At 40.4% G+C, this 26184-nt stretch overlaps 1 protein-coding gene across 1 annotated transcript; it reads right to left on the reverse strand.

The window, feature by feature from the left end:
- Window positions 1-66: 66 nt before the first annotated feature.
- LOC102797169 (tyrosine-protein kinase yes-like) lies at window positions 67-24787 on the reverse strand. The gene is made up of 12 exons (XM_006795032.3): window positions 24177-24787; window positions 12424-12727; window positions 10528-10627; window positions 9899-9997; window positions 9543-9646; window positions 7596-7745; window positions 6922-7077; window positions 6333-6512; window positions 5665-5741; window positions 5197-5350; window positions 3574-3705; window positions 67-1359 (listed from the first exon to the last, which is right to left on the reverse strand). The coding sequence occupies exons 2-12, from the start codon at window positions 12716-12718 to the stop codon at window positions 1151-1153; spliced, it is 1656 nt and encodes a 551-aa protein (XP_006795095.1). The 5' UTR covers window positions 12719-12727; window positions 24177-24787; the 3' UTR covers window positions 67-1150.
- Between the last annotated feature and the right edge of the window lie 1397 nt (window positions 24788-26184).

Genomic DNA, 26184 nt, shown 5'->3' on the forward strand with positions numbered 1-26184 from the left:
AAAGATAAGGCTTAAAGAGACAAATCAAAGCGTCTGGTCTCTAAGTGAATAATAAAAATACACTGTGTAAAATCGCGTTTTATTGTACAAATTCCCCAGGTGAGTCTCCACCCACAACCTGCCTCCCCGGTAAACTTTGCAGTCTTGTCAATTTTATCAATAATCATACAAAATGAGGAGTTTATAAAGCCCTTCATTACAAGCTCGGTCATCAACAGGCATTAATAACAATATAATACTGTCCTGTCGAGTCCATACAGGAGCAAAGAGAAGAGCTATCATACACATCACTGCCATACAAACAACAGTTTTTGCAGAGTCACCATAAAACACGAGAGTCTGAGTTTCATCCCATCCCTGTTTAAACCGTTAAATAGACCCAGTGACACATTGTACAAACGTCTTTCATGTAAGCATGTCTCTGCAGCGATTACAGTGGGATTATAGTAACCGGGGCAGTGACGGACACAAAGAATTATGGCATTGTAATCACAAAGTCTCTTCTGGAGGATGATGGACAGCGAGGGGAAGTCTTCAAATGAAGCTTTAAATCAGTGTCCGTGAGATTATAAATTCTAGGAACATATTTGTTTTGTTTTTTTTTAAAAAAAGACAGAGTTTATCACAATCTTAATCATGTCTACTGCAACTGATGACGTGAATAAAGATAAGCCGTGTGGAATTTGGACCATCAACCTCACCCTGAGAATGTCTCCCTGTTAGGAAAATATATTATTTCTTATCAACAATTAATCATTATGTTGCATAATTTATTGTTACAGCACAAATTTGGAGGCAAATGAGTGCGACGGCCGGCTTTTCTCAGTGGGTTTTTCTTCGTCACAGCTTATTTCACAGGAGTAAGAATCCCACGTGGAGTGTATCTGAAACATTTCTCTGAAATCGGAAACCACAGTCATATTCAAAAATTCACACATCTAAGACTTGTGTAGTACCGTAGGTTAACACAAAATTATGAAATGCAACAAAATCTCGTGTGGACACTGGAAACAGAAAAAAAAAGGGAGAGAGAGAAAATGTAGAGCAAGTAGTGGTTTGTGTGACTGGCAGTTTCCGGTCAACTTTTTCTGGACTTGTCATTAAACAAGCTTCCTCTGGGTGTAGGGATACACAGAAGAGTCCAGTCTGGCTATAGGTTTTCTCCAGGTTGATACTGTGGCTCTGTGGCGGTGAAATAGTCCTCCAGGAAGGACTGCAGATACTCGAAGGTTGGCCTCTCGTCAGGCTCCTTCTTCCAGCACAGCTTCATCATCTCATGAAGGGACTCGGGACAACCCTGCGGGCAGGGCATGCGGTAGCCTCTCTCCACCTGCTCCAGCACCTCCCGGTTCACCATACCTGAGGTGGAGATGGAGTGGAGACAGAGAGGGCTCTAAGAGCTTTTGTTCAAGCCTTTTTTTTCCAAATGGAAAAAGAAGAGATAAGAGGGCTCAGGAGGCTGCATGTTCCACAGAAAATCCAGAGTGCATCATTAAAATCACAGCCACCATCAACAGAAAGGATTGAAAGCCTAGCAAATCCCCTCCCTGCTGAATATCAATCTACAGCAGCAAGTCCTGATTTAAAAAAACTATTTGAGTGTCACAATATAATGGTGCTGATGATATCCATGCTGCATATAAAATAAATAAATAAATAAAGTAGTAATAGGCAAATCATATATCTGTACTGCAGGTGGACCCCAATAATATAAGAAATTCAGCTTGAAATTCTTCACTTGCATTTTAATATTAATTGATTTATTTATGTTAATAATTAAAACTAAGCACCTTCTGTTACCACTTTGTGATATTACTCTTTACGCTGACCTAAATTTACTGCTCTTGTATTGAAGCATTGGATCCCAGCGGCAGGAGGCCTTAACACTTTGCACATGACTGGGTAGCATTAATAATTTATAGCCAACAGTCCATGTGGTTTATGTTTTTAAATAAACATTTTAAGGAAAAATATCACTCTTTTATATTTTGATTTCAAGACAAGATTTGGGATTGGTTGGGCTCCATGGGAGTTTGACCTATAGACTTGTGAATTGATTTGCCTATCATAAAAGTGTATTTAAAACAGAATAGATAAAGAATATTGTGACAGACCCGCCAATCATGTAATCATTTAGCACCTTTAAACTGAGAAAAATCAGTCACAAATTTCCATCCCTAATTTTTCAATCCCAATATTACCGAAGCTGCACATTTGCTCAAATTAAAAGGCTTCATATAATTCATTTGAAATGAAATACAATCTTTTTGTTTGATTTATTACTAAAGACACCAACCTGCTAGTTAAGCTTAGCTTATAGACTTTGTCCAAAAGTAATAAAACAACAACTGTATATAAAAGATGGATATGGCCTGACCAGGTTTAAAACGTGAAGCCACCTTGAAAGGATCCCAATTTTATATTTTTTTTCTAATACCGAGCCGGGTTAGAGTCTTTCTCAATGACAACAAACATGTTACTGATTGTTTTACGGTCTAAACTGTTTATTAATCCATGTCATGTACAGATTGCTTGAGAGTCGGGCAGTGGATCACTTGGGCCTTATTTACTTGATCCTACATGCTCACCAAGGGTGTAACACATCCACAATGGCAGACAAATGAACATCAAATGGTTAGTAAATGCGTGTTTGCAAAAACCTCAACAGAATATATTGTTAAATTTGAGAATTGTTCCTGTGAGGTAAGAGTATGGCTACCTTGAGCTGCTACCATGAAACATGCCTCAGTTTCTTTTCATAACTCGTTACTGTGCTTTCAAGAGTAACTTCATGCTTCAAAAACACAAATGCACCAACCAATATGCAATAACAGTGACTATGTCCATCTTTTAAATATAGTCCAAAATGCACAAACGTGTTAAGTACAAAAATAGAAACTAAGATTTCAAATAAAAAATTCCCCCATTAAACTATGTGCTTTTTTATTCATTAAAGGAGCAATTTCAAACATATAATTGCAAATGTATAAAATCCAGTGGTGTTTGTTCACAGAGCCCAGTGAGCCGTTTCCCCAGGTTTACCATAAATATATGTCTATTTCTCAAAATGTCAACTTACTTCTATAATCAATTATCAGATTCTCTTCAGCCACACACCTCTAATATTAGTTTCAAGGCTACATCACATATAAACCTGATCTGTGTGAAGGTAGCACAGAAGGCTACGGGCACTGCTCCCTGGGGCAGAATCAGTCTGGCAGATGGTTATAAACAAGAGTTGTGTTCAATCTCCTGATCGTCCCCCACCAGATGGTCTCATCTAATCTCAAATGTGCCACAGAGTCTGTGTATGTGTGTGTGTAAGGCTATCTGTGTGTGCATGTGTGTACATGTCAATACTCCCCCTACCGAGCCATAAACAACCAGCGCAGACAATGTCAGACAGCTTCACTTCATCCTCTGATATTAACAAGCACACCAGCTCAACGTCTGCTGACAGACTGCAGGCTGATCGCTCTGGCCATTAATCACTGCGCTCTGTTGGTGCACTACACCTTTTCTTCACACCAGGTATGTGTATATCTGTGTGCTAGTGTTGACCCTGTCACTTACCTGGATAGGGCACTCTGCCTTTGGTGACAAGCTCAGTGAGCAGGATGCCAAAGGACCAGACGTCTGACTTGATGGTGAAACGGCCGTACAGCGCAGCTTCTGGGGCCGTCCATTTAATAGGGAATTTGGCTCCTGCGTGTGATGGAGGAGACAGGAGAGAGGGTTAGGTGAAGTGCTGCCACTAGAGGGCATATGGGCTAATTTCTGTCTTCATTTCCAGGAAGTCACAGGAAGGTCAGTTAACCATAGTTATATAATTTGGAGCACATTATATTTTCCTACTCAGTCATACAGATTTTTTAAATAGACCTCAGAGAAAACAGGTTTAAGGGGTAACAACGAGTATAAACAATATAATAAGGAATGCTGCACTTAAATAATAAAAAAAAGCTATCTAAAGTATTAAAAGTAATCATTAATATATATTTCAAAAAGCAGTTTCATTTGAACTACTCTCTACCTGAGAAACAGTCCTTATGGAAATGGTGTCATGTGCACCACAAACAAAAGTTCATTGATCTCTGCCACAGTCATGAACTTATATATAGACTGTACATAAAAGATGGACACAGACACGGTAGCATCACCTAGCGTAGCAAAGTCTCAATGTGATGTTTCCCTGTCACCATCACGGTGTTTTAAAACTGTACATGGATGTGACAGAAACAAAAACAAATACTGCCCTCTTATGTGTTATTAAGAACAGTATGCTCTATTGTTTATTTCGCTGTAAACAAGACTATAATTTACCAAATGAATGTAATGTTGTATTCAAGTGTCTTAAAAGTAGCTGTTAACAGAATAAACCCATCTGAAAAGTGTTTACTGAGGTCATAGAGAACCCAGCGCAGTTTCTCCAGGCACGGGAGTTACATCTTCTATATACAGTCTATGAGATTAAGTGAATTTTTTACAGCCACCATGTTTTCAGATCTTTGACCAAGCAGATGCTCACAGATATCTTTTCAGTCTTCTGTCCCAGGTATTTAGTTTTTCTGCTCCTAAGCAGGCTATCAACTGTGCTCCACTTCCCTCAGCTAATATGCTGCTAATGCAACATTTTTAGCATATTTTTGAGGACTGTGTGTTTATAAGATAATTTTTTCATCCATCTCATGATACATCGATTAGCTTCAGCTCTACTTTAGTGATAAATTACTAAATCCCAAACTAAAAATGTGAGCATATTTAGTATTTAACTCCTTTCTTTCTTTATAGCATCACTGGCAACTGTCTCTTGTTTCTACGCCACTGGTCTTCAAACTGTAATTAAATTTGTAGAGCAGTACTGTTCCCTAAGATTCACAGATGCTTCTAATACAAACTTCAGAAGGAAACTGCAGTCTTCAGCCTTCACTGGAAGTGTCTAAAGCTTGCTCCACTTTCTCATGAGGGTAAGGCACTGCTTGCGAAGCAGAAATAGCAGAGATAAATTCTTCCAACATGTGAAAAGCAAAGCTAATAAGAGATCAAAAGAAGCATCTGGTTTTTCTTGTGTTAACCTAATTCATCATGAGGTGAGACAACCGGGAGTCGTCATAGCTGTAAGGTCACTGCTCTGTTTGTTTCTGCCCTGACACCTCATTCACCTGTGACTCACACGGCCTGTGTGCGTGTACCCACCTTGCCTCGCCGTGTACTCGTTGTCCTCTATCAGCCTGGCCAAACCGAAGTCGGCAATCTTACACACCAGGTTCTCGCCCACGAGGATGTTGGCGGCACGCAGGTCCCTGTGAATGTAGTTCATCCTCTCGATGAAAGCCATGCCATCAGCGATCTTTAAAATAAACACACAAAAAAAGAAACCCAAAATGGTTAGACAGCATCTCACGTTCGCCACTTCAGCTAATAATTTTCAGCTTCTCGTACTTTCCATCACCTCTTCATGTCTGATTGATTTTCAAAGAGTAAGAATAAAAGCAAAGTGTGCCAAATCTGGGAGAGGAGGACTTGTTTACCTGAGGCTGTGATTCTTCTTCTTCTTTTTTCTTTTTAAATGTCAGAAGCTTAAAATAGAGCTCTATACTTGGCAGTGCACTGAGGTGAATTCTGCACTAGTGGAGAAAAAAAACATACAGGTACTGGTCTCACCTTTGCAGCCATGTCCACCAGCATGACAAGATTCAAATGTTTGCCATCTCCTTCTTTGAGGAAGTCCAGCAGGCTTCCTATTAAAAGCAAGTGTGAGAAGTCATAATGGATGTGAGGCAGCTGCATAACGACATACTGCTACAGAGTGCGGAATAATAGCTTAAAGTGAATAATGCATTAAGTTGGACAGTAATTAATTTTGCGATTCACAGTGTTAGCTGATCGATGTTTCTTGTTTGGAGTTAAAGTATGGAAAGTTCAGTGTCAGTGTCTTTGTGAAATCACTGCACCCGAGTGCATCAAAGACTGCAGACACAAAGGCATGCATCTGTCACCGAGCAACCTCAGAAAATTTTTTTCTATGAAAACCTGCTGCAGCTTTCAATTACCCATTCTACTTTCCCGCATCAGGGACCCACCAGGGACCCTGAGGGACTTTCAATTTTTAAAGCATATTAATTAAAAAGCCTATAAAATTTACATTTTTCCTTCAAGGAAATCACCATGTGTAAATTAAAGAGGAAAAAAAGCAAGGGCATGTGATCCACCTGAAAAATCTACAGGCTCACACCTAATGTTGTTTTTCCTTCGCTCTAAAAATAGACCTCAGGAGTGTCGTGTAACAGGAAAACAGCTGATTACTGTTATTCTCCAGGGATTGGCGGTACCTTTGGACATGTACTCTGTGACAATATAGATGGGCTCCTCAGACACCACTGCATACAGAGGCACCAGCTTGTCATGCCTGAGCTTCTTCATAATCTGAGCCTCTTGGAGGAAGGCCTCAGGCGACATGGTCCCCGGCTTCAGCGTCTTTATGGCTACCTTAGTTGTACCATTCCACGTGCCTGCGGAGATGGAGATGGGGGGAAGAGAAAAGCCCACAGGCAACAGGGGTAATCAGTGTTGTTAATGGGCTGGGAGCGAGACAATATCATTAATTAGGTCTTGTAATTGCTCAGACATGTGCTGTCATGCATGCGATTCTCGCAAAATATCCCTGGGAGGAGCGGATACGGGCTCACGGCAAACAAATCCAGCTCGCTCTCTCCTCCTGAGAGATACGATCTCCAGAGATAAAGATGATATAACAAAAAGAGGAAGCAACTGAAGGAAGTGGATAGCTCTGACAGAGGCAGAGACAATAAACATAGATGGACAATGACATTTTCTATATAAACTGGGGCTTATTCTGTATTTCCCAATGTACATAAATATAGATAATTACTAAACAACATGTGGCTGCTTTGGCCTTACCCATCCAAACCTCTCCAAAGCAGCCCTGGCCCAGTTTGAGCTCCAGCTGCAGTGACTCCCGGGGAATCTCCCAGGCATCTTTAGCAAGGCCCTGGGTCTGAGGCTTGACTGTGGGGCAAACTGTGGTCAACTTGTGGCAGAGCCCGTCAGCATGCTCTGTGAGAGAGACAGCGAGAGAGATCAAAATGACACATTACACCCAGCAGTGCTACACACCAATACACACAAGTCTTTTAACCAGCAGGATTCAGTGTCGTAAAGTTTCATCCATCAGTTCGTTCCATTTGATGTGGATGACTTTAGATGCACTCATCCCAGCTGCGATGAAATATAAATGAGATGAAGGGGCTTTTTAACACACCAGAGCGCTCTCGAGAGCCAAGCTGAAATGGAGTGGGATCACAGAGACTTAACCTCAGCTCTCTTCTGGCTAAGGAGGAGGTGTGAGTTTCAAAATTATAACAGCACCATCAATTGTTATTAAAATTAAAGGCCATTCATCTCCTGTGGTAACCCTAAAGGAAGCACGGCAAACTGCGTGGCACAGAGCAGCAGCTGTGAGTAAGAGTAATTTTCAGGATAATTCCTCGAGGTATGAAGAACGACTGTGATGAATAATGAATGAGATGACACAGAAAAAGCGAGTGAGCAGGGGGTGCTGCCTGTGTACATACCTGTATAATGTTTCACAAGCTTCTGTAATGTGTCGAATTGTGCTCTGGTAGTGATGTAGTACCCCCCATTATCAAGCTTGCGGATCTTGTAGTGTTTCACATTATCTCCTTTGGATTCGTCCCAGTCCCGTATGGAAAGAGAATAAGCACCTGGAGGACATACAGGAAGTGGTTTTCATTTTTTTAAGCACAACTGTGAGTGATTTGGCTTTGTTGTGGTTAAAAAAACATGGCTTCCAAACTAGGATAAAGCTCTGGTTTCCTCAGACTTTTTTTTTCTTTTTTTACAGCTGTGAATTTATGTTTTTCTTACAAAGATGTCATTCTTAGCACAAAAAAGTATCCTCCACTGCTTTGGAGACTTATGTTTCTTCCATCAGTTTCTGATGCTAAATACATCAATACCACAACAGCCTGAACACTGAAGTCAAACAAAGGGCAATCATTTTTTACAGAGCGTACTTACCATTGCTGGCTGCTTCATTCTTTTAAAGCAGCTGCATGCTGTTATTAGTCTTCCTCATGGCTTTATGCAGATCAAATTGTGCAACTGTTGTAGGTTTTGTTCTCTTTACTATTTTAACAGTACCAGGATCTATGCATCTGTACGCGCTACAGGGTGCTGCAGAAAATGATTGCTGCCCCCACCCTTCTCACACACAGGCTAAGAGAAAGCTCACTCATCTAGATGAGGAACAGCAAATATGAATCACACTTTAATCTTATTGCAAATTAGAAGCAGAGTTGGTGAGAAGAATTTTTTAAAGATTTAGCTGTGACACAAGCAGTGTTAAACTTGTGCATCCATTAATGTGACAGCATGAATTCAAATGTACTGTAGTCAAAGTCATCAGTAAATAACGAGGTCCAACCAATGAGTGACCTCCGTTGCAATTCCCGAGCATGCCATGAACTGAAAACTGCTATAACACCTGCATCACTGTCCACAGTGAAGCCAGTTTTACATTGCCCCTGACCAGAATCAGCACCTTCGTGCATAACTGAACAGGGACAAACCAAATGCCTTTAGAAGAAAAATCTTACGGTCAGACGAGACAAAGAATTGGCTATTTGACAACAATAACTAGAGGTATCTTTGGAGGGGTAAAGGTAAGGCTTTCAGATCTAAGAACAGCTGTGTTCTTAGACTATCTCAAAATCCCAACTTCACTCCAAACAATAATTTATGGACTATATTTAAAAGCCGGGTCTGTGCCAGCAAATCAACCAATTTAAATAAAGAGTGGTCAAATATCCAACCAGGTTTATGCAAGAAGGATACTAAAGGCACCTGGCTGAGGTACTACTAAGGGGCTTTTGGAGTCAGTAGAGGCCATGGTAGCAACCTAAATGCTAATGTTGAAGCTTTAAAATGCTAAAATCAACAGGTAACATTGATATAGATACGTCCATCTTTTTTTAAAGACTCACTAATACTAACACTAACAACTATAACAGGATCATTATATCATGTCATTATAGTTGACCTACTCATCTTCCACCCAGAATCAGAAAGTGGAGTGATTTAACGTGGTGAATCTATTTCATATAAGCATTTTTTAGCATTGCAAAATTATTACTTATGTCATTGTTTATATTTGCCATGAAGTCATGAAAGTGCTTCAGTTGCTATGGACTAGCATGATCCATGCAGCAACAGGATTTTCAGCCTGGACCACTTCAGTCAAAAGAACATTTCTATTTCCATTTGCAGTAGTTTATATTTGGCGATAAGTATCTGTCTTGGGTCTTCCCTGCTTTTCCCCACTTACATGTGGAAAGCTGAAGGTGGGGAAAACAGCAGCAAGAAGAAAACCCCAGCACGACAGAGATCAATGACAATAGAAATAACAATAAACCTGAAATGATACATCTGCAGTGACCATGCTAGATAGTAATCCATGCACGCCCGGAAACGACTCCTCCCACTTTGCTGAATATAATCACCTTTAGTAGTTTCACTTTCCCGCACCAAGAAAGTTCCTCGATGATTCCCTGGATTCAGCAGCAACCTCTCAGCATCTTTGCGTCCCATTTTACCAAAGTACCACCTGCAAAGAAAGAGCATTTGAATAAAATGCTCAGACGTGACTAAGGACTTGAATGGTTAAAAACAAAAAACAAAAAAGCAGGAACGCATTTAATGCATTCCCTTCTTTTGAATGTCACAATCACATCATAAAGCTTTTTAAAGGCTGTTAATGTTCGGATAGCGTGCTTTGTGCAATATGAGGTCATAGCTTCCTGGTGCAGCTGTCATAGCTGGAGTAATGAGGTTATAAGAAGCAGCAACAAGGTCTTACTCTTCAGCCTGGATGGAGTCAGCAGGAGCCACATAATTGCTTGGGATGTAGCCTTTCTTTCCTGTGTTGATGGAGCGAGCCTCCCACCAGTCTCCTTCTCTGCAGTGTGACAGCGACACAGGAGATGAGATAAATGACTTGTTCAGTTAACACTCAACCAAAGACTGATCATCAAATAATAGTGTCACTGATACCTGGAACGGAAAAAAACTGTTAATGATTGCTTATAATTTTTGGGTAAGCCCTGTGGAAATACTTCTAAATTCTTTTTAATCTTGTTTGCACTTGTAAACCTCATAATTTGATTCAAAATCAGTCTTTAAAATGTGTTTAACACTAAATGCTAACATCAAAATGGGACTGAATGAGACTAATCTATTTTACATTACAATAATATAACCCGGGGCAACATTTCTGCCAGAGCAGACGTGCACAGTTCCCAGTAGAAAGCTGGCATTAGGAAACAAGCGGCAATCTAAGTCATTCATTGAGGCCGACACACGCCGAACAGGTGCAGCTGTGATTTGCTGTGACAAAGAAAGGCATCTGGTAATCGCAGCAGTACTCACGAGGAAGCATTTTCATACAGGCGCTTCATAAACTGAGAGAGAAACTGGAGCGATTCTTACGTATTGTTGATGATCTGGAAACGATCTCCTTTTTTAAAGGTGAGGTCATCTGATGTTCTGGCTTCGTAGTCGTATAAGGCCACAAAGAATGTAACGCCACCTAACAACATAAAAAGAGACAAAGAATTGAAAAGAATAACATAACATCACGGTGATGCGACAATGTTTGTGTCTTACCAGCATGGAAATATGACTGAGAATAGATAAGACAAGACAGTGAAATTTACACACATGGTAAACAACTGCCACCGTATAAAACTGGTTTTATTTGATAGTGTTGCTTTCCATGTAATAACAAAGTTTATTAGTATATCACTTTTGAGAACACAGGTGCTCTATCTTTCCATGCAATATTTTGCCTACTGTGTAGCCATATGCCCAGACATGATATTCATATACCTACCACTGACAACAATGCTGTCAACAGTAATTCTATTATCACCTGCAGAAAGCAAATACCATGGCATTGCCACCTTTATCCCCCTCTGAGAGCAGATAATCCATCATGGAGGAGGATTACAACCTAAATCCCACCTAAACAGGAGGGCTCTCAGGATCGCTGTAAGCTGTGTGATCAGAGCCGATAGTTGTTATCGCCAACAACTTCAAATAACAACGACCGGCATTAGCTGTGACACCGTAAAGCCAGATCAGCATGCTGACCAGGCTAAGCTTAATATTAATAATGTTTGCATGTTTTATCCCATTTATCCCATTTATGTTTTACTGTAATACAAATTATGTTTACTTTGCATTTCTGCTCCTGACCGTCTCAGCATATGTGATGGGAATTTTCTATTTCATAAAGCTCTTTCAGTTTATGTCACTGTAACATTCAAATCAATATTCAGGACATCGAACTTGGGCCGGCGATGTGACAGTTAAAAGTGGACTGCATTAGTACAAAACAAAGAGGATGTAATGTTGATGAAATAAAACTAAAGCCTGATTTAAGGCAGATTTATGATCCCATGTTGGTGTCTGTTTGCTTAACTCTTCAGTTACACAGTTAAGGATTATGAGACACATCTACCAAAAAGCCAACAGTGAATGATCTTTTCTCCATTTACGAGAATATACATATATCTATATACATGTCAAAAGCTGATTGATTGAAGGTGGACTGAACTGAAAACATCAGGATTTCTATCTTCTCTTCTGCAGGGAATAAGCAGAAGGACCAACATCCACATAGGCAAGAGCCACTACAGACAGTATAAAACATGGAAACTGGTTCTGAATTGGAAAAATTGAGTCAATGCAGGAATTACTTAAAACTGCACTCTATCTGAAGATCACTAGATGGTGACAGGCCATAAAAAGACTTCCAGTCCTATTGAGGTTTGACCGCTAACCACATGACATTAACTTTTTCCAAAATTACCATTTTGGACACATAGCAATCATGGTGACAATGTAGGATCAAGTGAATAAGTGCAACACAAACTGCAAACGTGGATCATTTTGCTTCAGAGTGAAGCTTGCACCTTTTGAAATACGCTAGCTTTAGTGTTGAGGCACAACTTTTATTTTGAAGGTTAATTTTCTTCATTTTTGGTTTGTGGTGCACTTTTTTGAGTTTTTCTAACACTCGGCTAGTAGTTAGCGAGCATTTGCAGAGAAATGCGATCACCAAAATCTGCTTCTATAGCAATAAATATTTCCCTAGCAACCAGGTCTAACACAGTGGGCACATTTTGATGTGCGCATGACATCAAATGAATGTCTGCAGTTGGTGTTAGACAGAAGCAACATGTAGACATCTGTCTGCAAAGCTCTCCATAGGATGTACATGTTGAGCTTTAAATAATAAAGATTTAAGTAAACAGTGGTTTCATTTTGCATGAACACCATTATCAGTGCAGTATTGACATCACGCAGTAAAACTCTACTCACTGGGGACAGAACCAGAGAATGAGTTGGACACAGGACCGGAGAAAGAAGATGACGTTCCTCCAAAGGGAGTAATGGCAGATGAAGAGCCACCAAATGGCGTGAGGGTGTGGTTGAAATTTACTGCCCCCGAGCCAGAGGAAGATGAGGGAATTTGACTCTGCTGCAGCTGGGTGGGTTCTGGTCCGTAGTGACCGACGTGAGGCGTGGTGGCGGTATTGGTGTCAGATGCCTGGGAGTTCTCTGGCTGATACTTCATCGTCTGGCCTTTGTCCTCTTTGCTCTTTATGCACCCCATCTTCTCACCCTTGAGAAAGAACACACAACAAGAAGATATTATTTCAGTGTAAACAGAAGAAGAGGATGAGACAGTATAGATGGAGGGGCTGAGGAGCATATAGGATTACTGACTACAACATAAGGTCTGCAGGAACTGGAACAAGCATTATGAAATAAAAATGTATTGACCTGATATGATTATGTGAATCATTTTATTGTTGTTAAAACCTCTAAGACTATAAGCTATGTGGTAACTGGGACATATGGATAAATGTAAAATCCGATTTGAATCACTCAAACAAGGCCATGTAGATAAAACTGTGCAGTTCTGTCATTTTCACTATTACCATCTATTACTTGACGCTCCTGTTCCATCAAGAGACTCTGTAAACAAATAACAGATTTTATGCTATTTAAATCTACAACACATTATACAGGGAAATGCATATTTCTTTGGAGTATCTACATTTATGCCTTGCTGCAATTCAGACAAGTCTGTACGGAGCCCTCCATCCATGGATGGTTACCAAATGGGTTCAACATGCCAAAGATCCAGAGGGCCAAAGTGTCACAGTCCTAGGCATTTCTATGTTCATGGCAGTTCATGCCTCTTATTAAAAATCAATCAAATTACAGCAAAGAGTAGCAGAAGTATCATAAGACACAAAATGACCACATAAGACCTCAGGCATCCTAATCGGGTGCCCAAACCACCTGATATTTTTCGTTTTGATGTGGAGTAAAGGCTCTACTCTGAGTCCCCAATCAACCCTTGGTGGAAACTCATTTCTGCCCCGTGTATCTGCAATCTCATTTTTTAACCTCAATTTTTACCTTTTTTAACCTCAATTTTGATTAATTGAGGTTAAGACTGTAGACTGACATATCATAGCTTTGGGTTAATCAAACCCCTCATTTCTGAACCAAACCCCAAGATATTTGTGGCAACAACTTGTCCCTGACTTGCAGTAGGCACTTAAATCTTTTCTGGCCAAGAAACATGGCCTTAGACTTGGAAGTGCTGATTTCCATTCCCACGGGCTCACACTTGGCTATGAACTACTTCAGAACAAGTTGGAGGTCACCACCTGATGAAGCCAACAGAACCACATCATGCGCAAAAAGCTGATTTGTGACCTTGAGGCCATGTAGGGAAAGTGGAAATCTTCTGCTACTTGGCTATGTCACAGATTATGTTCATGCTAAAGGCAGTAGGCAGTTCATGCTATGTACAGATAAAGGCAGCCTTGTTGGAGGCCCAATAGCCACTATAAAGAAAATTAAAGAAACCATAAAGAGACATCGTCGGATAATCACAAAACAGACGTAAAAATTAAAAGAATAAAATGACTGCAAAGAGAAAAAGCAACCAACAAATACTTACAGCGACACAGAAAACAGCATAAACTGACCAGAAACAAAATGCAACAAAACCACTAAGAAACACTCAAAGCCACACAATCATATTACAAAGTGATACAAAATGACTGCAAAAGGAAATTACTACAAATTTAACTAAATGAGCGACACAATAATCGGTGTTGGACAAAACTGTGAGTCATTTTCATGTCCCAGCCTGAGATTCCTGGATTTTGTGTCTTTGTCCGGGCATCTTAGTCCTCTGCTTTTTACACGTCTCTGCCAAGTCGTCTACCATTTCACAATCTATCAATGCCTCAGCCTGACCACGCTGGAAGATTTAAAGCATTGATGTGTCTCTATCGGCGTGGTTGTCATTCCTCTTCCTAACATAATTTGGACGGAGTCACACTGAGGCATTCTTTGGTGGAGTGAAGGCCTGGAAAATGTGGAGACAATCAGATACGCTCGTAAAGAAGTCTGAGCGCTGGAAGATCAGAACGGTTTCATTTGCCAAGAACAACGGCTGAACGCAGAGTAGGAGCTGGTTTACTGACGCTCCAAGACAGTAAAACAAAAGAGGTAAAAGGTTTTTATAAAGGGCAGATATGTTCAGCGTGGAAGCAGACTAAACACAGCGCTACTGAGCAATACGGCGGCACAGTTGGTTACAGCAGCGCACTGAATTACAGGGCAGTGATCGTACAATCATCAGTGAAAGAGGATCTACTGGTGCAGTAATACATCTCTCTTTGATTTTGTAACAGTGGCCTTGATGTTGGGAGGTGGGAGGGATTTGTCCTCATCGTAGAGGGAGGTTCATAATCAAGAGTTCATCGAGTTCTTCAGCTAAACTGCCAAAGAAATCAACAAAACGGGGACAAACCGCAGAAACCTTCCAAAGATTCAGAACACTTTGCTTAAATAAAACTGTGCAAATTGCAGGTTGCAAGTCATGCTGGGTACTGGTCGTCTTCCACAAAACATTTTTTATGGATGGTCAGTTAGTGGAGTTGTGTCAGAAAGACGGATTTCTTAAAAACGGCTTCAAATGAATATGTCGGTAAATCTGATCTCAGATTTTAGATCTGCAGCTGACATGCTGAGAATGTTGGCATGGAAAAAAAAAACACTTTATTTTTCTGAACCAAACTTTCCTTTAACCTCGAGACAAAACCAGTGTCATGGAAAGCAGAGGGCTTTGCTCAGTGGTCGACTCGGGTGGCCTTGTATTTCACATTTAGACAGATGGGTGCCTGGCCCGCCCGGTCAGCAATGAAGCTATCACGCCGTAAAACACTGGCCGGCATCCCGGGAATATTTGCACTTTAGAAATGTTTTTCCTTCCAAAAATAAGGCCTCAGTCATTTCATAAAAGTGACGTCAGTCTCCCAAAATTATCATAAAAACTGAAGTTAAGAGATTTAAAAATAAAGTATGTCTCTTTTATTTTTATACTATACCAGAACGCTGTTAAATAATTACACATCATAGTTTTGTTTGGTTAAATCTTTGGAAAAATCAATCTTGTAGAAGGAAAGAGGAACCAAGAACCGGCCATAAACGCGATGCCTTCAGTTCACATGTGATCTTTGTTTAACATTTTCACCATCCCTCTGATAAAGCTCCAAAAAAAGCTCCAAAAAGTGATTTTAAAAAATCAGTGTGTTCAAAGTTTAGTCTTTTTAATCAATGCTACAAGACTTATTTTTAGCAATGAAGGGTTTCAGTGTTGGTCTGACAGCTGTTGAATTTGTCTTTCAGTTGCTGGGTGGATGCTTTGATCTCTCTGACTACATCTGATCAGATATCTGATCAGATGTATTCAGAGAGATCAAAGCATCCGCCCAGCAACTGAAAGACAAATTCAACAGCTGTCAGATATCTCACAGATGCTGTTTACGCCACAGTTCATGCGTGAAAGTGGTCACAGCTTTTGTATTTGGGCTTTGATGATGAACTGGATATTTTAAACTACATTTTTGCACACACGTATGATATATGATATGATATTCTCATATGATAATATCATATTATTGTTCTTTTTGTAGGATTTTGCACAATATTGGGAAAAAACCTACACCTTCCTGAACTTGGATTTTGAGTGAAATGAATTTGTCAAAAATGAGACAAAACTCACAATAAACAAAGTCAAAAATTAGTTTTCAAATATAGCATATTCATTTCCTTTTCTTTTTTTATTAATATAGCACAAATACTGACTCAAATCCGGCATTGTGGCAGCCAAGTTTGGAAAGTATGCACTTTCTTGTTTTTTGTTAAGGGTTAGGAAACATTAGCATGGTTTAACAATAAACTAAGATACCAAACATAGAAAATATTCCTTGCAAAATACCAACATGGACTATTTGGTTAGCAATTAGATTAAATCACAGTGGTTGATAAGCATGGCTTCACAGTGCTTTAGTCTTCATAAAAGGAAAGATACTGAGTTCATTAGGTAATTGTTAAAGTTAGCATGCTGTTTGCTTTTAGATGATGACGATCAATAAGCTGATCAAAAATTAAAAGTGTTAACAATAATCCTAAATGTGATTTATGCTGTTAAAAGTTTAACAACAAAGCTATCAGCCTGTTGACAGTGCATTTAAGGTTCTGTACTTTAAGCTAGCAAGTTAAATTCACTGAAATTCCCGCCGGATACTGAAAGGAGTTTATCTGTCAGCACACACTCACTTCCTCATCATATTTGTATTAATACAGAAGCAATAACTATGATATATGGTGTTTAACTGAAGGCTGGGCTATAACTGCAGTGGAGCATACTAAACAGATAGATTCCTATCTCAGTGTCACAATATCCTTCCAAAACCCCAATGATAAAAACTCAGATACGATTCCTGTTACTGGTTGTGTGAAGAAAGAAATGTTATGAAATGTAGGGTACATGGAGAGTTTTGCTGAATGCTTGTGCTGAATGAGGAGGGGGCCAAACGGGCTCATAGCCAGCTCTACCAGCTTAAATTACTAGGAGGATTATGAGGATGGTGGATTTAACTTAAGAGGATAATAACAGAAAACGAGGAGTGACCACCGGTGGCAGTAGCTGAAACACTGAAGACTTCTGACTCTACAGTCACTTTGGCCTATTAAATATTTGTTGCGTTCATGGGCTTCTCACATGAGCAGAATTATGAGGGCTATCAGCTGAAGAGGAGGCTCTTAAGGGCTCTTTGCTGTGACGATACAAAGAGGACCGGCTTTGCCTGAAGCCTCTAAATCAGCTCAGTTAGCTCTCTGTCATCTGGATAAATCTGCCAGTCATCACACACTGACACCACAGGCTTTGTCTACACTGAAAATCGAGAGCTTTAGGAGAAAATATGGCACAAAAATAAAAGATGCAACAGCAACAATGTTAAGGCCAGTGAGCATGCATAGCTGTCATGAAAAAAAAACCCCAAACCTCCACAATCACAAGAAAAATCACACTCTAACATCAAAATGCCTCACTCTCTTTTGCACTCAGCGCAACACAAGATCTGTAGCAGAATCATGAAGCCAAAAGGAAAATCTGCCCTGCTGCTAATTATAGTAACTTATTCTAATTGCGGACAACATCCCACTGCCCCCAGGATGCTAACATGACCTACAACAGCATGCAAACACGAGAAGACTCCCAGTAGCACCAGTCGGAGCCATAAAGGAACAATGAGAGAGGAAGGTAAAGGGTTTAAAAATTTGGAAGTTTACATGTCAGCACATGCACATATAAACCAAGGCCCCTTTTACTATCTGATTGGAAAGGTTTGGTGCTATTATCTAAGGACTGCTATGTTCTGACAGACAGACAGAAGATCAGTAAGTAAGAAAGCTTGACATATCACTAGATGCGGGCGGATAGACCCAAATATCGACAGTATCAATACCAATGCTGGTACTGGATTGATACTAGTACGATAGGACTGATACTTTGTTTTTATCCTCTGAGTTCAATATCTAGCTGACTGAATTGTGCTAAATAAGTGAGAAATAAAAAAAAATGCACCTCAAAAACACGTCAGAACATTTTTGCTTTCACATCTATTTTATTTACAGCATGTGCACATTTAAACAACAGAAGCTGACCCAAAGTGCTTCAGAGACAGCCACGTTAACCTGGCTTTATTAATAAAAAGTATCAGTGTCGGTATTGGTGTTGATATGGAATAAAAGCTTTTTCATTTGGTACAAAAATACTCTGCTCAGATTAAAGATTCTCATTTTTCAGCCCAACAAACTGAGAAATTATCTATATATCACTTGTATATCACCAGCAGAAGCCTTTTCTGTAGCGTGAACGACAGAGAGGTGAAAAATACCTGCAACACAGAAACATAAAATGTTTTCCATTACTGCTGAGCTTCCTTCTGTTTCCACAGAGTCTCAAAAGACCCAAAGACTAGACACTATCTCTGTTTAATATTCCTCTTCCAGCGAGGTCAGATTGCCAAGTGAGCTACTGTGGCACAGACAGCTGACAGGGGATTCAGTGGGTTGCTCAAGGACACATCAACAAAGCTGATACTTGCCGAAACCTGCCTGCCTGCATGTGAGAGCTTCTCGGCGCTCCCTTAGACTGTCAAGTATTACAGGAAATACATAATAAACCAAAAAAAACGACTATTTTTGGACATCTGAGGCAGCTCCAGATGTTCCCCTCAGGGACTGCATCCCTCCATAAACATCTGAGATTCAGACAGAAACTCAGACCCTTAACCTTTTGTATTTAGCGTTTTCAAGCTTTCACTCTTTTCTCGAAGAACTCTTTTGCCTGCTTTGTGTTTCATTTGTGTATTTACGTAAGCTAACGTGATCTGAGTTTCAGTTAAAACCCATCTCCTGTTTTTTCCATGATCTCTTGTAAGACTGATAATTCAAACCTGAACACTTCTTATCAGCGACCTTCTTTTGGCTTCCTTCCCTGACTCTGACCACAAAGTGATAATTCCACAGAGGCTTCACAAAATGCTGATAAGACAGAGAGGAGAGCATTTTTCCGTCACTCTTTTGGATTATACTGAAGAGTTTTACAGGGATCACAGTTCAGACTGTTTAAGAAGGCTGCAGAGACAATGTTTAGATGAGTAAGCTGAATGTGGAGGAGTCCCATGATCAGAAACCAGGACAAAATCTGATTTTTACCTATTACTGCTATAGTAATGCCTGGATTTGCTGTTTTTTTATGCTTTTATATGAATTTTAATTTGTTTCTTTTGGTTTTTGTATTGTTAAATAGACCAAAGAGTCACTTTGAAAAGAACTGATTGCTTGCAAAGAATAACCTGCAGCATTACACAAACTTTTATAAGACATCACCATCAAATATCCAATTCAGAACTTATAATTGGACAAATTGTGGCATATTCATCTGCATGCCACAATGCCTCATGTGCATCTTTGGCTCTCGGAGGAGGCGGATGCACTTTTTCTCCTCTCCCTTATCTTCCCTGCTTATGTCCTTGTCTAGTCTCGTGTTTTTTGTATTACTTTTCCCTGGAACATTCTCTCACAGTCTGTTCTCTAAAACCTAAAAGAGGAATTATGGATTGGATCAACTGGTCCCTAAATGCAATTGACACCCCTTTCTCAACGAGACGTTTGGGCTTGGGTGAGCCTGAGTGCTGAAGATATCTACCTATTCGGAACCATGGTAACAGGGTTCTGGCGGATCGGAGCTGGCTTGGCCCTGACTTATCGAAGAATTAAGAAAGCGGAACCGGCTGTTCAAACCCCCACAAGGCTGCCCGCTGGGATTGGAACGATGGGAGAGGCGTGAGTTTCTCAAAATGGGCTCATTGAGTCAGCACGGATAAGATCTTGGAGAGGCTACGGCTGCTGTGAATACTCAGAATAAGATCTCTGACTGCAGACTGGATACATCTCGGAAGGGCTAGCTCGGAATAACATCTCTGGGCGCAAATTGGAGAACATCTCGGGGAGGCACACTGCCGTGAGTTCTCAGAAATCGGCTCCTTGAGCACAAGAAATGACAACATCACAGAACGCAAGTATGGCGAAGCTCGCGGCTCTCCAACGGGACCAGTGTTGGACTGTAGAACTGCTTTGAAATTCATATGAGCTGTTCGCACTAAAGTAAAAAAATAACATCACTTCATGTGGATACCCTCTCGGCGCCAGCTACAAGGCCGGAGCTGAACAAAACACCCTGATAACGACTGTGTTTAGTCTGTTCCTTCCCATTCCATGCAAGGCCACCTGGGTTGGCTGGAAGACTGTTTACTTAGCCTGGCAGGGCGAAGGACACTGTCTCAGCTGACCTATGGACACGCACACACATACATATACTGATACTGATAAGCACTCACCGACGCATCACCCTCCCTACCCCGGATCCAACGCCACCTCCAACGCTTACCTCCCCTCTGATGTGGACATCGGGTCAGTTGGAGGCGCAGTCGAAAGATTGCAGCGGTCCCAGATCAGATCACTGGAACTCTTTCCCATGTTGCTTGCCTGTGTTTATTGTGCTATGGTGTGTTGATATCTGTGCATTCCTGTATTATCCTTTTGTGTTACACATTTCAATGTTTTTTTCCTCACTACCTAGCCTGACCTGTCTCCCCAATGTGATGTTTGTGTATTGTATGTACGGTCGGCAAGGTCTGTCATCTCGGTTGAGGGAAAAAGACCTGCAACTGACAAATAAAGGCTATCTCATCTCATCATCTCATCTCATGTTTTTTTAAATTTTATTTAATGTGAGAGCTGCAGTTGTTGCTAGTTTTTACCCATGCTAATTCAATTCCCTGTTATATACACATTCCTGAAGCAATCTGTATGATAATAAGGTACAGCTTAACAACTTGCACATATAAAACACATTGAACATAAAACATGCTGTAAATAAAATTCAGTGAAAACGCGGCGCTTCTAGTGAATTTTAAAACATTTTAAACCAAACACATAACCAACCAGGTTAGGTTAGGTTACTATGGTGATTTAGCCACTTTAGTGACACAGAAAACTCCGACTTTAACCCTGACATAGCTCGCTATCACACTAATCTTGCTTTGTAGTACAGACCTCACAACTGTGTTGGTGTTTCATCTTTTGGATTATGTTTAAAGCCATTATCTTACCGTAATATGACTGCGTGTGTTTATTTAACAAAGAGTCCGTCCAAGAAGTGTGTGTTGTAGTTTTTGAGTGATACTAGTTTAGCAGCCAGTACCTCTGAGTATGAATAGATAATGTTTGCTGATAACCTAACACTCAAGATTCCCATCTAAATATGGTCACTTCTGACTCCCAAAAGCAAACAAACAATATGGTGGGAGTCAAAATGCTGAAACTCAAAAGAGGAATCCTCAAACCACTGCATACATATTTAATATATGGCTACAAAAGGAGTGTCTGCCCGCTACCGTGGCAATAAATAGAAATAAATCTGGATTTACCTCTTTCATTAGATGTTTTTCTTTTCATTTTCAACTTTTTGAAGTATTTGCATATGCAGATATGATACATGAAAGTGTTGCTAGCCTGATAAGTTACCCAAGATAAAGCTGTGCTAGTGAAGTATAAATTATTACATCTTCCTTTTGCATGCCATGCATTATACATGAATGGAAGCCTGGTTCTAAGATATTCTAAGATACAGTAAGACTCTCAGTAGTTTAAACAGGCTCAAATCTTCTGAGATTTAGATTAACTAGATCTTGATAGTTGGCTGGGTGAGAGCTTGGCAGCTTAGCTGAAGGGTAGTATGGTGGTGGTGTTTTCCTCCTCCATCAGTCATCAGAGGTCTTACTGAAACACTGCCCAGCATCTTGCCGGGCAGCTGTTAGCTACTGTCGCTGCGGATGCAGACTGGGTGGGTCTGTGGAGCTTTAATGGGCTTCAGATCTTCAACAGATGCAGCCTGCGACATTCCTCTGATGCCAAAGAGTTAAATCTGGGTCTGGAGAAACGTCATGTGACGGTGGAGATCTGAAGCCCCGCAGCATCAAGAGAAACATCAATAAATGGTTCATAATGAGATTTACTCTGCACTGGGTGTCGAGTTCTGTTGCAAGCGTGCTCACAGTAAGCTGATCCTGAGGCTTACAACACTTTGAGATCGATCTGAGAACAAGTTTAGCTTGAAGAGCCTCCTCGCTCAGCAGTGTTCAACTTCAGTCCAACAGAAAAAAGGAACAAAATCAGTTTTGGTTATTTACATTATTATCATAACTGACTTTATTTAACCTGTCTCAAAACTTCACTGAACGGCTTGTGGTTGTGCTCATGTCAGTTACTGTGCTGCCAGAGAATAGACATCACACATTTTTCAGAATAAAAGCTTTCATGAGGAATCCTGAATGGCGTGCTATTTTGGGGAATCATCCTTTTGCCAGCACATAACAGGATCGATTGTTTTAAATGTCAACATCGAAAAACAAAAGGTGACTCCAAAACCCACAATACAGCCTAGATTAGAGTCTTCTCCACTGAGATAGAAACAAAAGCTGTATTTGACATGTGGACTGTGGCATTAGCAGAGTTTAGGAAACACTGGAGCGCTTTGTTCGCAATATCAGAACTCACTCTCCCTTACAGACTGCTGATAAGAGGGCAACTATTAGATATTTGTTTATGCGCCTTCTTTTTTCACTCATGGAGAGCACTGCTCTGATTTTACTCCCTCACATGCTAGAGAAAGAAGCGAGTGAAGTGCTGAGTTTGAAAAAGAAAAAAATAATGAAAAGAAACATTCTTAGAGCGGTGAACTGATTCGATCCGCTAGAAGATGACCTTATTAACCAATCATGTGATGAAATTCCAAAATTTCACATCTTCTACTATTAGTATCTTCGTTCAGTGAAGACCTTAAAGAAGGGGAAGTTTCATGTCAGGCAAAAGAAGAAATGGCATCACTTCAGGTATCCTGAGCTATAAAGAAAACAATATTTTGCTGTTAAGCCCAACATCAGTCTAAAAACACACAAACGAAATGATCCACTGAGTATTTTCTCTACAAACAGATCAGCCTGGAAACTGTCAACTGTCTTTTTAACCCTCTGACATCCAACCCATCATAGGTGTTCCCAGAACGCTGATGCTGTTGCATCGCCACTGATGACTCAGACCATCAAACTGTAGGAATTGTGCATTAAAAACATCAAAACAACAGCTGCATACTTCAACAAATGAATCAATTCTAGCAGCTTCGGTGGTAACATTAAAAGCTGTAACTTTTTAATGTCTTCACAGGAACCTTCCAGGGGTGAAAGCTCACACTCCAAAGCCCGAATAACAACACAACTGCCTTCTCTCCAACCTCGCCAGACCTTATAAGGATTCAGAGCTGCTATGATTCACTTACATAGTTGTGCAAAAGTGCAGAGCTGTTCAGGATATGACACCACACCGAGTCACTTGAAGTCTTAACAGTTTACAGACTTCAAAGAACATGTGTGCAAGTAAAGCCCGTGTCCTAAAAGTGGAGACTGAAAGAGAAGAATAAGCAACCCCTCAAAGTGTGACTCAGCTGTTAAATGAGTGACTTTGCATCACAAAAAGAACATCTTCCTCCTCTTCTTCTTCTTTCTCTTTAAACTCATCTTTATCCGAATCCAGCACTGTGGAATCAACTTTTCTCAGTTATTTAATCTAATTAACACGCTGACAAGTGAACACATAGAAAATGAGAGAAAATAAGGATTTAATCCATTTTTTCCTCACACGGGTTTTTGGCAATTAATCTCTAATTTACCACTATAATCCCACGATGACAATTTAAGACTGTTTATGATAATTAAACCGTGAAATGATAATTAGACCCCTGCTATTTTATCAAACTGCAGAACACTCAGCTTGTGTTACTTTGATTATTCATCTGCAATCCAGTATACTTATACCGTATTCCTCTGGGACTGAAAGCATGCCGACTGCTCGCTGATGTCCTATAAAATGACACAAAGCGGCTGGTTTGCAGGATAAAGGAACATTCACACACTACATAGAAAATCTACAAGCATGTCTGTGTTATTATAGGACATCTAATTTCCTTTGTTGACAGCCCAGACAGGCGAGCAGCTGCGCTTCGGCCCATCTTTATCTGATCCCGCTGCTCTGACAAAGACCACTTTTCTTTTTTTCCCCTTTTCATTTACCTTCTCAAATCCGAGTCCTCGGTGGGTGTTTTCTCTTTCCCCCTCTGTTCCCCTCGAGTCAGATCAGCAAAAAGCAAAAGAAAAATATCCGAGTTATTTCAAACGGAACCGAGTCGCCTTCATCCCCACTTTACGCATCCAGCAGAGTCAACTGTGGTCAGATTTTTTTCTTTTTCTTTTTTTTTTGTGAAGTTAAATCAAAGCAGCTTAAGTGTTGCAGTCTTGGAGAGGATGGCGGGGGCGATGGGGGAGACGGTCATTGTTATCAGAGCGGACGGGTCAGCGAGGATGAGTCCTGCATCGGCATGACAGTGATTTTTTTTTTTTTTTTTAAAAAGCAAAGAAAAAAAAGTGAGACCCTGAAGTATCCCAGCGCTTTGTAGCCTCCACTTCCTACTACTAAACTTCCATCAACCCCCACACAACAACATGGCCGACCCAGCCTGCGGGACTGGAGCCACACAGCTGGAGTTACAGACAGAGATCCGTCTGCTGCAGCTGGTCTGAGATCAGCCAAGACAAGAGATGATGACTGAGGTCGAGACGAGAGAGGAAATAAGAAAGAAAAGAAAGAAACATAATCAGGCGACTAAGAACAGACCGGTCCGTGAAGTGAAGGAAGGCTTCCTTTACAAAAGGGACTAAATGTGCAGCGCTTTCAATCACAAATACAGGTCTTGGACGCCCCCTGCTGGTTGATCATCTCTTATTACAGTTCAGGGGGAGAACTGCTCGGCGTATCGCACCCGTTGTATCACGCTTAACTTTCACAGGGATGCATTTCACATAATATGGTGTTACGATAAGTTAATTTGTATCACTTGCCTCGAACCCTGTTCACGCTTTAACCCTAAAAAATGTTTGTCGTTTAAAGTTCGCTCAACGTTTTACTGAATTTATTTTCTTTTTTAATTAATTGCATTTTGTCCTTTATATTCTTTTCTTAATGACGCAGAAAGACAATCGTCAATGCAAAACTACAGTGCCAGTATGGCTAATAGAACTAGTCTACGTGGTTCTGTGCAGTGTTGCACTCAACCTTGCCATATTTATATGATCTAGGTTTAAAATGTTAATATAACTCAGTTTATACCAAAGACAGAAGTGAGGATGTTGATTAATTCGTCGTGATTCAAATAATAAAATTAGCTAAATTTAATCTGCGGAAACAGGATCTTATTTGTTCCATTCCTACTGATTAAAAAAAATAAAAGTTTTATTTTTTTTCAATAAAACTTGTTTTAATGTTTCTGTTTATTTAAATCCTTTTAACAGTACTTAGTGAAACATTTCAGCATGCTTTTGTGATTTTCACATGGTTTGTCTGTAAAATGTGAATCTCTTGTATTGCAGTGGTACTTCTATCCACTTTAATGGACTATTGTTATCAATGTTCCCTCTAAGCTGCGCGCGCAATTGCGCACTGCTGGCACGGTCTCTGCGCACAGAAAATCTGCGTTGTGCACAGAAAACAAAAAATCTAACCTGACTTGAAATTAAAATTAAAACTTTAACAATTCTGTTTTGCAGTGTTAGTCAGTAAGTGACTGGCTGCTAACGTATGGGATTAGAACGATGCCACCTTATCCCATAGTCCAGCCAATAATGCGATTCACATTCGTATATACGCAGCTAATCAACGTGGTTGACAGCCTATGACAGCGTCCTTATGTGCCAACACCGGTGATATAGCTAGCAAGGCAGCGTGGCTGATGTGGAGTGAAGCCACGTTAATCACCACGTGTACAACCATTGGAGATGTGAGCAGGACAGACGGAACAATTGACGGAAAAAGTGTGGACTTTATACCAGTTTTTAATTTGTGTTGATGGACCACTAAAACCAGAGTTATGATAAAAATATCTGCAATGTTTGGTTTTCTTCCTGAATACCATCGTTGTTTATATTTACTGCGGGAAGAAACGGTAAAAACTGCGTTTTATAAGGAAAGCACTCTCCGCCTGCGCGCAAACCCCTGCCCCCAGCCTTTCCTATTGGTGGAAAAATG

The sequence above is a fragment of the Neolamprologus brichardi genome, chromosome 9, assembly GCF_056152115.1.
Source record: "Neolamprologus brichardi isolate AB-2024 chromosome 9, ASM5615211v1, whole genome shotgun sequence".
Classification (NCBI taxonomy): domain Eukaryota; kingdom Metazoa; phylum Chordata; class Actinopteri; order Cichliformes; family Cichlidae; genus Neolamprologus; species Neolamprologus brichardi.